We start from the raw sequence: 14,864 nt of genomic DNA on the forward strand, positions 1-14,864 counted from the left end.
GTAACGCTTAGAGGTCTGGAATGTATAGAATAACACTAACACCATTATGTCAGTGTTATCCAATACATTCCAGACCTGTAAGGGTTACATAGCATCATAAATCAATATAATGCTATGCGACCCCGGCAGTGCTGGAAGTTCGGTACGGGTTCTGTGCTGCGAGTCTGGACCGTGACACTCGCTCGTCTGAAAGGGGCCTTAAGGCTGGGTTCACACTTGAGCGTTTTACAGCGCGTTCAAACGCGCTGTAAAACGCTCAACACATGAAAACTAATGCTTCCCTATGGCCCTGGTTCTCACTTGAGCGTTTTACAGCGCGTTTAAACGCGCTGAAAAACGCCCTACACTCTAAGTTCTTGAGCTTCTTTGGGGCGTTTTGACGCGCGTTTGTGGCCATAGGACACTGCAGTCAATCACACAAACGCGCGTCAAACGCGCGTTTACTATTGCAAAAAACGCGCATAAAAACGTGCGACAAAAACGCGCGTTAAACGCGCATATCAAATACGCTCAGGTCTGAACCCAGCCTAAGAAGGGGTAGTGGTTCCTTCATGTCAGTCACTATCAGTATTAAGATGCATCTGAAAAGGCAATTGAGTGTCTTTTGGCACAATCAGATTCTTGGCTTTTGGAACTAATAGTAATATCCACTTTCATTTTTAGGTTCCTGCTATGGTATGCTTCAACTGTTTTCTAGCTCAATTGTGGTAAGAGTCATGCTGATTTTTTTTTAAAAGCTATATTTGATGTCATTATAACACATTGGTGGGCGAATGGATTCCATGTCATGAGATAACTTGCCCCCATCCCAGTATGTTAGAGCTGCTGCATCAGTCTACCCTCTCTATAAATGCATACTTGTATCTGTCAAAGTGAGAGCTGTCTTACTTTTACAGGGTTTCCCACTCCTTTTATCGATATTTGAGCGCTGGGGATCCGAGACCCTACACCCCACCAGTCAGCTGTTCTGCAGTCGCTCCAGAGCTTGAACTACACAGTCCATTGTGTACTGGACGGAGCTGGTTACTGCAGTATTGCCCCCATTGAAGAGAATGGGAGCAGTGCTGCAGTAACCAGCTCCTTCCACTACATAGTGGACAGACCTGTGTAGCTTTGGAGCCTACTTCTGGCGCTGTAGCTATTGCTGACCATGTGATCGGCAGGGTGTCAGATCCCCTTAAATCAGATATTAATAACCTAGTCTGAGAATAGGTCATCATTATAAAAGTACTGGACAACCCCTTTAAATAGTATCTGAGCGGTGTATATAGGGGAAGTACTACACTGTCATTGATAGTAGCAGTATCAGAAAGTGTCTGCCTAATTGTGTAATGCAGTGCACAAAATACAGTCCATTATTAACAGTAGGGACTTTGCCCTGGTTAACGGTGATTACCCATATAAATGTACGTACGGTACATTGCACAGATAAGTATCTCTATGCAGTGCCCAGTTACATAGTGCAGACAGTACATGGATAGTACAATGCAATGTCCTGTTAAAGGTGTATGTACTGCATTGTGTTGGTAACATCATATATACTGTATTTTCCCATACATTTCTTATCATGTCATGTGATGCTTCTTCGGTGGGTGGAGGGCAGTCAAGGGCCTTATGCTTAAAGTGGTCCTGGCACAGACTGATAATTTTGACATAATAATATTTTTTAATACTTTTTTTTACCTATAGCTAGTTACCTAAGCTGAAAACCTCCACATTTCAGAAGCCTTATGGATCACTCAGTGAGATAGGTAGAAAGGCTAGATGACCCGGAGCAGAAGGATATCGAGTGAAAATTGTGAGAAGCCATTTGGCAGTAATAATTTGGACACAGCTGGGTCCTGGATCCTTTTGGTATCGCCGTTGGGGGATATTTTGCCTCTGCATGCCTGATGATTCATGGCGAGTAATCCCACATTGATCTGGAATGTAAATGGGAGCATCTACCACTCTGGACCTTATATGGAGCGAGCTGACGCTCTCTTGTTAATCTGCTAGACATTTGCTTTTAATGCCATCTGACCACAGCTTCCTTTATATATTATTCAGCTGTGTTTCCAGAATTTCTAATCATATCCTGACAGAGAGGTTACGTCACTGAAGAAACTACATACACTGCAAAATAAAAAGCACATGTGCCACATGTCTCTAGGCAATACACACTTTTACCCGCTGCTAAGACTTTTCAATGTTTGCAGAGAGCAACAATTTAATTTTTTACCCTCATTGAATTTTAGTATTGCATTGTAGTAAACTCCATGCACACAGTAAAGCCAAGTGTGCAGAACAGTAGGCACTTTATGGGCCTCCATATGGAACTGCACAATGGCCCCTTTACACCGAGCATTGGGCAGATCATCACTGGCATGCCTTTCTTAGGTGTAAGGGTTACGCTTGTTCATCGGGTAATATTATCGATTGTGTGGACACCTAAATCGACATTTGCTGGCAGCAGATTGTGCCCTCTAAACAGCCTCTGCTGCTGGCAAACGGTGATTCAGTAGGAGGACGAGTGATGGCATTAGAGATCGCTCCTCCCCATGCCGTTAAAAGGGATCGCTGCATGTAAATGCGGTGGTCTCCTTCACTGACGAGCAGGCGATTGTCGGGAAGGAACGCTTCCTTCCCAACAATGGTCTGCTCAGCTTGAGCAGTGTAAAGGGGCTGTTAGGCTATGTTCACATCTGCATCTGAGGCTTCATTAGGGGTCCCCATATGGAACTACACTCAGATCTGCACTGGAAGCTTCATTAGGGGCCTATTTCATCCAAAATACGGGACAAAATACGGCAGTATGCCGCATTATTTTATACAGTAAAATGCCAGGGTCCATGTTGGAAAGCTGGTGGACTCCATTGTAGTCCGTTGAGTCCCTCCCTTTTCGGGCACAGTTCGTGTTTGTCATGTGACGAATCCAGCGTTTCCCTTATTTTTGTTGTTTTACTTCTATAATGGAGCAGAACAACTGAAATAAAGAAGGACAATGTGAACATGGCCTAACATGCAATTATCCAACCCCATGAAAAATTAACTGCAATCTGCAGGCAGCCTGTGATTGAATGGAAGGAGTAGAGCAAGTATATAGTTTTGGGGGAAAAGATTCAGTATAATTTGTAATTTATACATTTAAATTCCTACTAATTCTGGGCTTTGAAGTCAGGGAGGCGGTCCTATCAGTGATTGACAACTCTCTCTGTATACACAGTTATAGAGGGAAGGCTGTCAGTCACTGATAGGACCGACTCCTTGACTTCAAAGCCCAGAATGAGTAGGAATCTGCTCAGCTCCTCCTGCTACGTAACATTCTGCCTGGTGGTTGCACTGCATTTTCAATGTGACAGGTTCCCTTTAAGAGACTGAAATGTTTTTCCTTTTATGTTGGCAGGGGAGTTGGAGTGACATCGCTGGAAGACGGTATGCACTAATTACTTGTATTCTTATTAGTGCGCTTGGATATGGTCTTCTTGGTTTATCCATTAACATATATATCTATGCAATTGCTAGAATACCTGTGGGTAAGTATTTGTTAAAATTAAAAGTTACCAAAAAAAATAAAAATTCTTCCATAGTTACTATAAAGGACGATGCAAAGTTGTGGAGGAAAATATATGAAAAAACTGAGAAAAAAAAGAAAAGTTACCCGTACATGAGCTGAGGATCCAGGTGGATCATTTGTGATTTAGCGACCTTACTGTTTTTTGGGTAGATATCTTACTTATAAAAGTTCTCAAATCAAGAGTATGATGTGAGAACCATATTCACAACCCAGACAATTACTCTAAAACAATTTCTGCTAAGCAGTATGTGCACATGGGTTCACATCATGTTTTTGCCATCCGTTTAACATATACGGTAAGTTGGAAAAAAAAAAAAACTTTTTTTTTTACAGCGGAACTCTATGGTGAATCCCAAAGAGACCCAGTCTTATTGTTAGCTGCCGTTGCCCAGGGAACCTCAATTTCAACTGCAATTGGATCATGGAAATAAATAACTTTAATAAAGGCAAAGCAGAAAAGTCAAATAGCATACTGTATATGTCCTTAAAATCCCACATGTGAAAACCCTGAGACAATCCTGAAAGTGTTTTTCTGGCACAATAAATGATGACATATATCTAGGATATACCTTTACTCACCGATGATTACAGGTCCAACCGTAGGGACCCTCATGATAACGCTCCTTCAGTTTCTTCTGTGCTCAACACCGCTGCCATCTCTATTCACTTGAATGAGCAGGGTTAGAGCTCTCTACAGGGTGACGAGAATCCCCTTTTAAAGGGTCTTGTTGCTTTTTCTTTATAGATCTAAGACCTCTCAAGACTACATTGCAGTCAACAGTATAGGTTGGACAAGATAGCCCTATTGATATTCTTTATAAATGAATATGCCTATTGCTACGGCATTAAAACCACTGACAGGTGAAGTGAATAGCGTTATTTGTCTTGGTATGGTGGCATCTATAGGGTGAAATATATTAGACAGCACATGAAGTGGGAAGCAGGAAAAATTACAAAGGCCAAGTTGTGATTTCAAGACTGGATCAGAGCACCTCCAAAAGTCAGGTCTTGTGGGGTGTTCCTGGTATGCAGTGGTTTGTACCTACCATAAATGGTCCATGGAAGGACAACCGGCATCGGGGTCATGGTTGCCCAAGGCTCATTGATGCACCAAGGGAGTGAAGGCTAGCCACTAAGATGTGAATCCACAGAAGATCTACTGTAGCACAAATTACGGAGTAGTTAAGGCTACTTTCACACTAGCGTTCGGGTGTCCGCTCGTGCGCACCGTTTGAAGGGGCTCACGAGCGGCCCCGAACGCATCCATCTGGCCCCAATGCATTCTCAGTGGAGGCGGATCCACTGAGAATGCATCCGCCTGCCAGCGCTCAGCCTCCGCTCCGCTCAGTGAGCGGACACCTGAACGCTGCTTGCAGCGTTCGGGTGTCCGCCTGGCCGTGCGGAGGCGAGCGGATCCGTCCAGACTTACAATGTAAGTCAATGGGGACGGATCCGCTTGAAGATGACACTATATGGCTCAATCTTCAAGCGGATCCGTTCCCCATTGACTTTCAATGTAAAGTCTGAACGGATCCGCTCAGACAACTTTCACACTTAGAAAATATTCTAAGTTTTAATGCAGACGCATCCGTTCTGAACGGATGCGAACGTCTGCATTATCGGAGCGGATCCGTCTGATGAAACATCAGACGGATCCGCTCCGAACGCTAGTGTGAAAGTAGCCTAATGCTGGCTATGCTGGGAAGGTATCAATACACACATCTTGTGGTGTTACTAAGATGCACTATAGAAAGAAGACAAGCAGGCAAAGGCTGCGTGATGCTCTGGGAAATCATGGAAGCCCCACTTCAGAACTTAAAGAATCAGCTGAAAACGTCTAAGTCTACTTTCACAGTCGCGTTTTGGCTTTCCGTTTGTTAGATCCGCCATGGGCTCTCACAAGCAGTCCAAAACGGATCAGTTTTGCCCTAATGCATTCTGAATGGAAAAGGATCCGCTCAGAACGCATCAGTTTGCATCAGTTCAGTTCAGCGTTGTTTTGGCGGCACAAGATAGCCAGGATGTATCAGTGCTTCGACTGACCAGTGTCAATTATTTGTTGAGTTTAAAAGACCTACATAAGAAAAAACTGGTGGTTGACTAAAAAGAAATGATTTTTATCTGCTTGCATTGATTTAGTGAGACCGATGTGTACACAGATGATTCTCTCAATAGCACAAATAAAAAAACGTTATTGTTAAATATTGCTAAAAAGATATGTTTCCTTTTTTATAGGAATTTTTAAACATTCACTTTCGATTTCAAAAGCATTCCTCTCTGACCTTGTATCTGAGAAAGAGCGCCCCCATGTCATGGGAAGGTTTAATTCGGCTTCCAGCATGGGGTTTATCCTGGGACCTGTTGTTGGCGGTTACCTCACAGAGCTGCAGGGTGGTTTTTATATTACATCCATACTTTGTACTTGCATATTCCTTATCAATGCAGGTAAGGAGTTAATCATGATTTTACTGCTATTTTATTTTTCTCAGTTATCTACTTCCACTTCAAACTGGTAAAGGGTTTACTGCTAGTCATAAGCACTGGTGGATCATCTTTCTGTGAATCTCACAAATTACGATATATGTAGTATATTACTTGTGAACCCATAGAAAACACTAATCACTGACCCAAAAAACATACTGTACTTCCAGGAAAAGTTGCAAAATAATAACTTAAAGTGGGAATTCACATCAGAAGGTTGCCATGTAAGCACCGTTTCTATATGACCAGTATATCACAATACCAGAATTTGAACTTTGATTTCGATACCAAAAAAATGATCCCAATACTTGATACCAAATTGATACTTGGGGGAAACCCACACAAATAGATGCATGGTTACTTGCTCTTAATGTAAGGAGGTCCGAATTGATAAAACCATGTGTCTCACATTAAGGCCTCCTGCACACGAACGTGTGCTGCCCGTTGCCGTATTGCGAACCGCATTTGCGGATCCGCAATACACGGGTGCCGTTCCGTGGGCATTCCGCATCACGGATGCGGAGCCATTCAAATCCGGAGATGCGGAACTGAAGCACGGAACGGAACCCAACGGAGTGCGTCCGTGGGACTTCGTCCTGTACTTCCGTTCCGCAAAAAGATAGAACATATCATATCTTTTTGCAGAACGGCCGGATCACTGACCCATTAAAGTGAATGGGTCCGCGATCCGCTGCGGCTGACCCACGGACGGTGTTCGTGCATTGCGGCCCGGAATTTAGTGGGCCGCAGCACGACCACGGGGCGCACACGTTTGTGTGCAGGAGGCCTAATAGTAACCCCATCAAGTACCACTTCACACAATGGACAACATTGGGTTAATCTTCCAACATCCACCTCAGGGGTCACAAACACTGAGTGTAGTGGCTATCCTGCACTGCTGTATTATAGTTGTGCTCATCCTGAGCCACCTAGTTCATGAATTAAATGCCAGACTCACAGCGCATACTGACACCAGGCAATGAGGTGGTAAATAACAATACAGATTCATGGTCTATTGCAAGTCTGTCACCCCGCACCTGTTGTCCGTGCATCCTTCCCCTGCTGGGGTTGTAGTAGCTGTTAACCCCTGATGTGCCAGTGACCAGTTGTTGCTCCTGAAATGAAAAAAATGTGGTTGATCCGGCTCTGTGCGCAGCTGCTCTCAGGGCTGACAGCGCTCTGTAGTGTATGTGCGGGTGTTTCTGGGCCAGAGCTCACTGATGGTCACTGATGTTCACTGATGTCTGGCTGGGTCCTATACTTTTCTTATGTTCCCTTCTTCCTAATGTTGTGCTGCGGGGAGGTTGCCAGGTGCCATTAGCAGGAGGGTATAATGAGCCAGGCTTGTGCGACTGCCAGCGACTCTCAGAAGATCACACTTAACCCTTGAGTTAGGTGCACAGGAATCATCTCCTCCATTCAGCACATTACCAGGACGTCCCAGGCTTCATCACGGGCATGAGGAACAGCACTGCGGAGTCCGGACATCTATAAGGGTTCACTGACACAGAGTGCAGCCGCTGATCAGAACATGGTGTGCACTGGGTAATGCGACCCTGTGTTCTCTCAGTTGGACCGCTACTAAGCTGTGCGATAGCAATATACTGACAATGTCCGTATTGGACTGAACAGGGCATCAAAGTATCCAAAAATTTAGATATTTCGATATTTTTGGAAGTACTATTGAAATTAATCGGTGGTGCTCCGCACAAGTGTCGCCATCACTCCATTCACTTCTATGGGGTTGACAGAAATAACTGAGCTAGCGCTTAGCTATTTTTGGTGCCCTCATAGGAATTAATGGAGAGCGACTGCACAGGACATTGCGGGCTCCGTTTCAGGCATAGATGCAGGTCCCACCTCCTAGTGATACACCCCCAATGTATGGGATGGAAATAACCTTTTAATGCTATAATGGCAACCAACATAATTTCCCTATTTGTAGGGGTCTAAATAAAGCAATCGGCAAACAGTACACAAATATGGCCTTTCCTGAACAAGAATTCCCATGAAAAATATAACCAGACATGAAAAGTGAAAAAAAAATCTAAGTCAAGTTTGCCTTGAAAATGATAGGAAAAAAAACGGACACGGATCACGGACGCGGATGACAATCTTGTGTGCCTCCGTGTTTTTTCACGGACCCATTGACTTGAATGGGTCAGCGAACCGTTGTCCGTCCAAAAAAATAGGACATGTCCTATTTTTTTGACGGACTGGAAACACGGATCACGGACGCGGATGACAAACGGTGCATTTTCCGAGTTTTCCACGGACCCATTGAAAGTCAATGGGTCCGCAGAAAATCATGAAAAACGGAACAACGGCCACGGATGCACACAACGGTCGTATACATGGTTGAACCTTGATGAAATTGCACAAAGGCTCTGATGAGTGTAAAGCACAGGGTGACATTTCTGCAATGTATAAGGTATATACGTTCAATAGATTATATTTATGCCAAAGGGTATTTAGTACCGTCACAGCTATAGCTCCTTCCTGCAAATTGCAGTCACAAAACTGTCATGCGCCATAAGAAACCTTCTTATTTCAAATGCTTCTTTTATTCACATATCAAAATAGTAAAGTATAACGACTTACAATATATTCACCCAAAGTGCAACAGTCTTGAGTTCTCAGGGATAGTACTGTGTGGAGCTGTTTGATTCACGTTTGTTGCACTATAGGTGAATATACTGTAAGTTGTTATGGTTTACTATTTTGATATGTGGATTAAAGGAAGTCGGTCACAAGACAGATTAATTCACTATTAAACCATGCACAGTGTCTTGTAGGGCCAGCTCAGCTGAATATACTGATAACGTCCACTTGACCCCTTGGCAACCTCCGCCATACATGTACTGCGGAAGTTGCCAGTTTAAAGATAGCCATCCAACCACGCCATCTTAGCGGTCCAGAAACTAGAGATGTGCACTCGCACTCCCGTAACAATGCTTCTTAGCTGAAATCGGAGAACCTGTTACGGTATAGTAATAGCCGGAAGCCTCAAGGGCTTTTGTATCTATTACTAGATTATATCAATACAGGCCAGCAGGTGGCCGCACTGTATTGGTATATTGTAAATGGAATGTTCTATGATGGCTATTTAGTGGGCAATCTAATGATTAATACAGAGCGTAGTTGAGGCACGGATCAGAAGCTCTTCCGGGGGATCTTGGTCCGTGCCTTCACACTGCAAAAAAAATAGAATATGTCCTATTTTTTGCGGTCTCTTGTGGATCTCAGACCCATTCAAGTCAATGTGTACACATCCGCAAATGGCGTGCACATGGACAGTGCCCTGCATTGTAGCACGGGGCGCTCGTGTGCATGAGCCCTAAAACAGCGGAAACTTGGCAGCTATGGCACCCGGTCAGCTACAGATTGGACACCACCATTGAAGACCTGACATCTGCCTTACATGTACAGTAGAAGTTAATGAAGGGGTTAATCCATATGCAGATGAGCAGTTAAGTACACTGGCCAAATCCCTCTCTCCCTTCTTCACTGACAGGGCAAGGCGAGATAAATATGCAGGAACCTGGCCCTATCAGTAAGGTTTATTGTTGTACATGCCCAAAGTGGCTACATGATAACAGCAGTCTGTTGGACTGCTGATAGTAACCTAATGGACAAACAGGAAAGTAACTGAAAATGTTTGCCATTTGCTCTTAGGACTAGTCTACATGGGACACCTTGATTCAATTTACTTTAGTAGGCCCGTCTGACCAGTTGAACATGTGTGGGATCAGCTGCCAATCACTCTAGAGTTGATGAATGATCTATTTGCAATGGCCCTCTGAAATAAGTGGTCATCCAGGTAACGCAGAGGCCCAAGAGTCATTCTCTTTTTAGTAACTCTCTTCTCTGGTGTTCTCCCTAAAAGGACCTTTACACAGAGGATGTCCAACGAAGTTCAGCCAGATCCACTGAAAGATGGTCAACCCATTTTACTTAGCTTAGTGTGCCTTTGTTGCTCCTTTGTACCCATAGACACATACAGCAAGTCATTTATGTAATATTTTCATTTTTAGGTCTTGTTTGGATGATGCCACAGTCTACAGACAGAAGCAACATGGTTACACCTAGTAGCCGTGTGAACACGCACAATAGTATGCCATCTAAATCTGATAATCCAGTTGACGCCTCACAGGAATTCAATGGCGAAATACCAAACGTACCTGCACATACTTTATGGGCACAGATTATATCTGTATTTAAGAAAGTTACAGGCGTGGCTTTTTCTCAGATGTGGGACATATTTTTAGTTCGTCTGCTCATGGCAGTTGCTGTGATGCTTTACTACAGCAACTTTGCATTGGCAATGGAAGAAAGATTCCACCTGACTCCACGGATGACTGGCTATTTAATAAGTTATGGTAGCACTCTGGGAGCTCTTGCTGGTTTTTCGCTGGGACCACTGTCGAGACTTTATCAATATAATATTTATACAATGTTGTTACATTCCAGCGTTCTCACATTCTTTTCCATCCTCCTGTATTCCGTGGCACCCAAGATGTGGATCGTTGTACTGTCTTCAACGTTCTTGGCTTTCTCTACAAGTATAGGAAGAACATGCATTGTGGACCTAGAACTCACACTAGGTCAGAAGCATGGAAGTGGTACGCTTATTGGTGTTGGACAGTCTGTGACATCAGTGGGACGCATAGTTGTTCCCCTCTTCTCAGGAATTGCACAAGAATATAGCCCTTGTGGCCCACCACAGCTTGGAGCTGTCTTGGCATTAGCATCCATCTTCCTAATGTACAAAAGTAAGTCCTATTATGATGGGCCAGCAAACGGCAAACACAAAAGAGAATAAATAGCACATAGAATTATGCTGAATCTTAAATAGGGACATGTGCAATAACTACTAATACATATAGACAACATCCAAAGTAAGATGATGTCTCCTTTAAAAGCCATGATTTATATCTGAGGAGTTGCTACTTATGTACAGATTTTAATTTAACAGTTTAGTTATTGTAACCACTATTATGATGGCCACTCTGCTGTCCTAGACTATGATGTTGCAAACCATTTAGCCTAATATGATTGATATTCAATAGGCCTGAATTGCCTGGGAATGGCTTTAGTGCATGCATTCATAGTTTAAAGGGAGCCTGGCAGCAATTCTGACCATGCTTAACTGCTGAAACCACTAGATATGGGACGAGGGAGAGCAGGTCAAGCATACCTTTTGCAGATCTTTTATTATAAGGAGTTGTGTGAATATGAACTTTTATTCTGCTGGTCCTGCAAATGCCTTAAAAACCGACCTTGACTGTGATGTACATTCTGCACTGAGCTGCTATACCAACCTCTCTTGGTAGCTGTAGCATCCAACGAAAATACCGCTATAGTTGTCACTCAGAGCAGAGAGGAGGGGCTGTGAAGCATCTCAATGCAGAGAGCACTTCACCGTGAAGCTCTGCCTCCAGTGCACCTGCAGGAGCAGAACCTGGCAGAATACAATTTCATATTCGCAATACTTCTGACAATAAAATCTCCAAAAAAGGTATGTTTGTCATGATTTCCCAGGCTCTTATCTACCACATGGTCAAAACTGCTGACGGACTCCCTTTAAGTGCCTAGTTAGAAGCAAGTTTGCACAAACAATGATCATTCCAATACAATATGGTGTATAATTAGGCAACTTATTTAGCAGATTATCTTTTATATTTCAATTGATATCTTGGTTGTATGTGAAGTTGGTTATTATACCATGATAATTTGCAAGGCTTAAAGGGCTAGTCCCATGATGGCATGTTATGCTATGCCATTTTGCAAGGATAATCTGTAATAAACGACATACATATGGTGTTTGACCTCTGAGAATCCTGCTGATATGGAGAGCACAGGGACCAGGTTTTTTTTTCCCTGCACAGTGGTGCTCCTGTCCAAGTATGAAGACAACTGTCGTACAATCACATTTAGGTGACTTTGTGCTGTAGTTCCATGCACAGTAGGTGGCCAAGAGAGTTGCTTTGTAAGGAAAGAGTCCTGGCAGCCAGATGCCCACAATCAGTAAGTGACAGTATATCCTAGCAATATGCCATCACATATTGTGGTGGAAAAATGTCCTTTAAATTTCCAACCTTAAAAGTAAACGGCCACTTCAGGCAAAACATGATATTCTCTGTTTCACAGACTTCCTCTTTGGGTATTAGACAGTGGTACAATGCTGCCTATCTGTATACAGCATAACCTTAGACCAGACGGTCTAAAGAGGGTTCACATTGTTTTAAAAAATTTGGGGTATCTTGCTATAAGTTAACAGATTTTATACCACCAGTTGGCTGACTTATGTGCCAAAACTTTGGACCTTAACTATTCCCCCCCTTTTTTTTGTAAGCCACACCCTTTGTCTATGAAGGTGTAGAAGCTATCTAAAACTCATAATGGGGGCACAGTACATGTATTCCACTTTTGTGGTCCATATTGAGCTAGAATTCTGGTGCATTTAACCTACAGTAATAAATCTCCCCAATTGTATCAGTTTTGCCTGGAATGGCCTTTTAAAGGGGGTACTCCGGCTCAGCGTTCTGCTGTTTCACAATGGTGCCGGGTGTCAGAACCCCACTGATCTTCAGCCTTGCAAACACGTTTGTTTTTGTATAATCTTTATAGCAGTCACTGTGAATTAGTATTAGAAAAATAAACTCTCCCACAATGCAGTGCAGCAGGGTCTGTTGAAAAGCTCTCTTCTGGTTTTAGGATAAAGCTGCAGAATTGTGAATGCAGCTCTGGAACAAGAAAGATATTGCAATGCATTTGTCATGTTACTGTTTATGGTTTAAAGGTAGACAGAGAAGTTACTGTGTTTTTATTTAGAATAAGCCAGAGCAGATGATTTATTATCATCTAAATGGTGTAAAAATGTCAGGGTTGCAGTGCAAATCTGATCTGTATGATGAATACGTCCAAAACTCCACAGCTGAAAACTCATTATCGACTAACTTTTTGACATTAATAAGCCCTCATTCACATCGTCCCTCTTTATTTCTTTTGTTCTGCTCTGTTATAAGAGCAGAATTACAAAAATAATGGAGGGTCACAAACAGCGCCCAATGATCCAGCATATTAAAAAGCAAAATAAAGTAACATTTGTCCTGTATTTTTTCACTGAATCTGTAAAGGAGGACTCTGACACAGATGTGAACTCATGCACATGAAAGTGTGTCGGCTGGGCCCATTTTGAGGCCTGCAAACAGTGGGTCTGCAATATACGGGCCCTGGCCGTTTGTGCATGGGTCCGCAATCCGGAAGGTGCGGTGCAGAACAGAGGAGTGCTTATGTGGGGTTTCTATCTGTACCGCAAAAAAAATAGAACATGTTCTATTTTTTTTGGCGGTGCGGACGGATCATGGACCCATTCGACTTGAATGGGACTGGATCTAAAATCACTGAAAAACCAATAATGTCTAAATTCTTGCAAGAACAGACAGGGATATCCCTGAAGGCAAGGATCTAAAACGTAACTTTTATTACATCCAATAAAATCATATAACTCACAAAGATCCACAAAGATCCTATACAAAACAATTCAGAAAGCTATTGCCAAAATCCATGTGGGCTCAAGCAGTGGGATGAGTACTCCGGGAGACTGTCCCTGATCTCGCCCTCTAAACTGCTCAGCCCGGGGACGCACCTTGATGGTAGATGCTCCCCGTCCTCGTGCCTAGAACTGCACTTTCCTTATTATGTCCTTGGCCTACCCTTGGACAATATTCACTGTATCTCAGTAAAGCCAGTCCCAGAATGCACACATACAAAGCCAGTCCCTTGAATGGGACTGGATCCATCTGTGGCAGCCGCACGGATGGTGCCGTGCATTGAGGACCACAAATTACGGTCCCCAATGCACAGAACGGCCGGGCAACAGCCGTGTGCATGAGCCCTAAGCCTGAATTCACACTTCAGTTATTTGGTCAATTATTTCCATCAGTTATTGTGGGTCAAAGCCACAGAACAGGAGGAAATTGGCACATTACACCTGCTCTCTGAGTAGGCTTCACTATGGGTTTTGGATCACAATCACTGATGGAAATAACTGAAGTGACATGGCATTCCTAATGCTTTGGGTATTGGCTTTTGTGCTTTTAGATAATTTTTTTCTAGTTCTATAAAAGGGTGTATTTTATGCTTTAAGAGGTGTAGGAAATATGGGCACCACAGAAAGTTCATTATTCTTTATTATGTAGGGAATGTAAGGGAGGTATAATTGCAAAGTCTGCACATCAGTAAATGATATAGGATAGATCGCATGCTGCCATCATTTCATGTTTATGGATTATATGATTCTAGGTTTAGGCCCCTTTCAGATGATTGAGTTCCACACTCTGGACTTGCAGCAGCTCCCGTCCTGACCTCCCAGCACTGACAGGGTCGCATAGCATTATATTGATTTATGATGCTTTGTAACCCTTACAATTCTGGAATGTATTGGATAACACTGACATAATGCTGTAATGGTTACATAGCAGCATAAATTAATATAATGCTATGCGACCCCGTCAGTGCTAGGAGGTCAGGACGGGAACTGCTGCATACTCGCGCTGGAAGTGTGGAACTCGCTCGTCTGAAAGAGGCCATAGGCTAGGTTAGCCATCTGCTGTGCTGGATCATTGTTCAGTGAATCTTGATGGATCCCATTAACTTACAGTGGGGCCCGTCAGGGTTCCACCAGGGTTTCTGTCACTTTAAAGGCAAGAAAATTGGTGCGTGCTGTGCTAGCCTTGCTGTGAAATATCATGGAACGGTCAGTAATGGCTCCAAATGGTACTGTGAACTTAGGTCTAAATGAACGCCAGCTGCACTTGCCGAT

General features: G+C 43.3%; 1 protein-coding gene across 1 annotated transcript in view; it reads left to right on the plus strand.

The window, feature by feature from the left end:
* Positions 1-13,966, plus strand: part of MFSD9 (major facilitator superfamily domain containing 9) — a 44,970-nt gene extending 31,004 nt beyond the window's left edge. The window contains exons 3-6 of the mRNA XM_040425019.1: positions 664-707; positions 3,386-3,515; positions 5,792-6,001; positions 10,072-13,966. Of these exons, the coding sequence (XP_040280953.1) occupies positions 664-707; positions 3,386-3,515; positions 5,792-6,001; positions 10,072-10,859 (1,172 nt within the window). The 3' untranslated portion in view covers positions 10,860-13,966. The remainder of the gene's footprint in view (positions 1-663; positions 708-3,385; positions 3,516-5,791; positions 6,002-10,071) is intronic.
* Positions 13,967-14,864: the final 898 nt, after the last annotated feature.

The sequence above is a fragment of the Bufo bufo genome, chromosome 3 (assembly GCF_905171765.1).
Source record: "Bufo bufo chromosome 3, aBufBuf1.1, whole genome shotgun sequence".
Taxonomy (NCBI): Eukaryota; Metazoa; Chordata; class Amphibia; order Anura; family Bufonidae; genus Bufo; species Bufo bufo.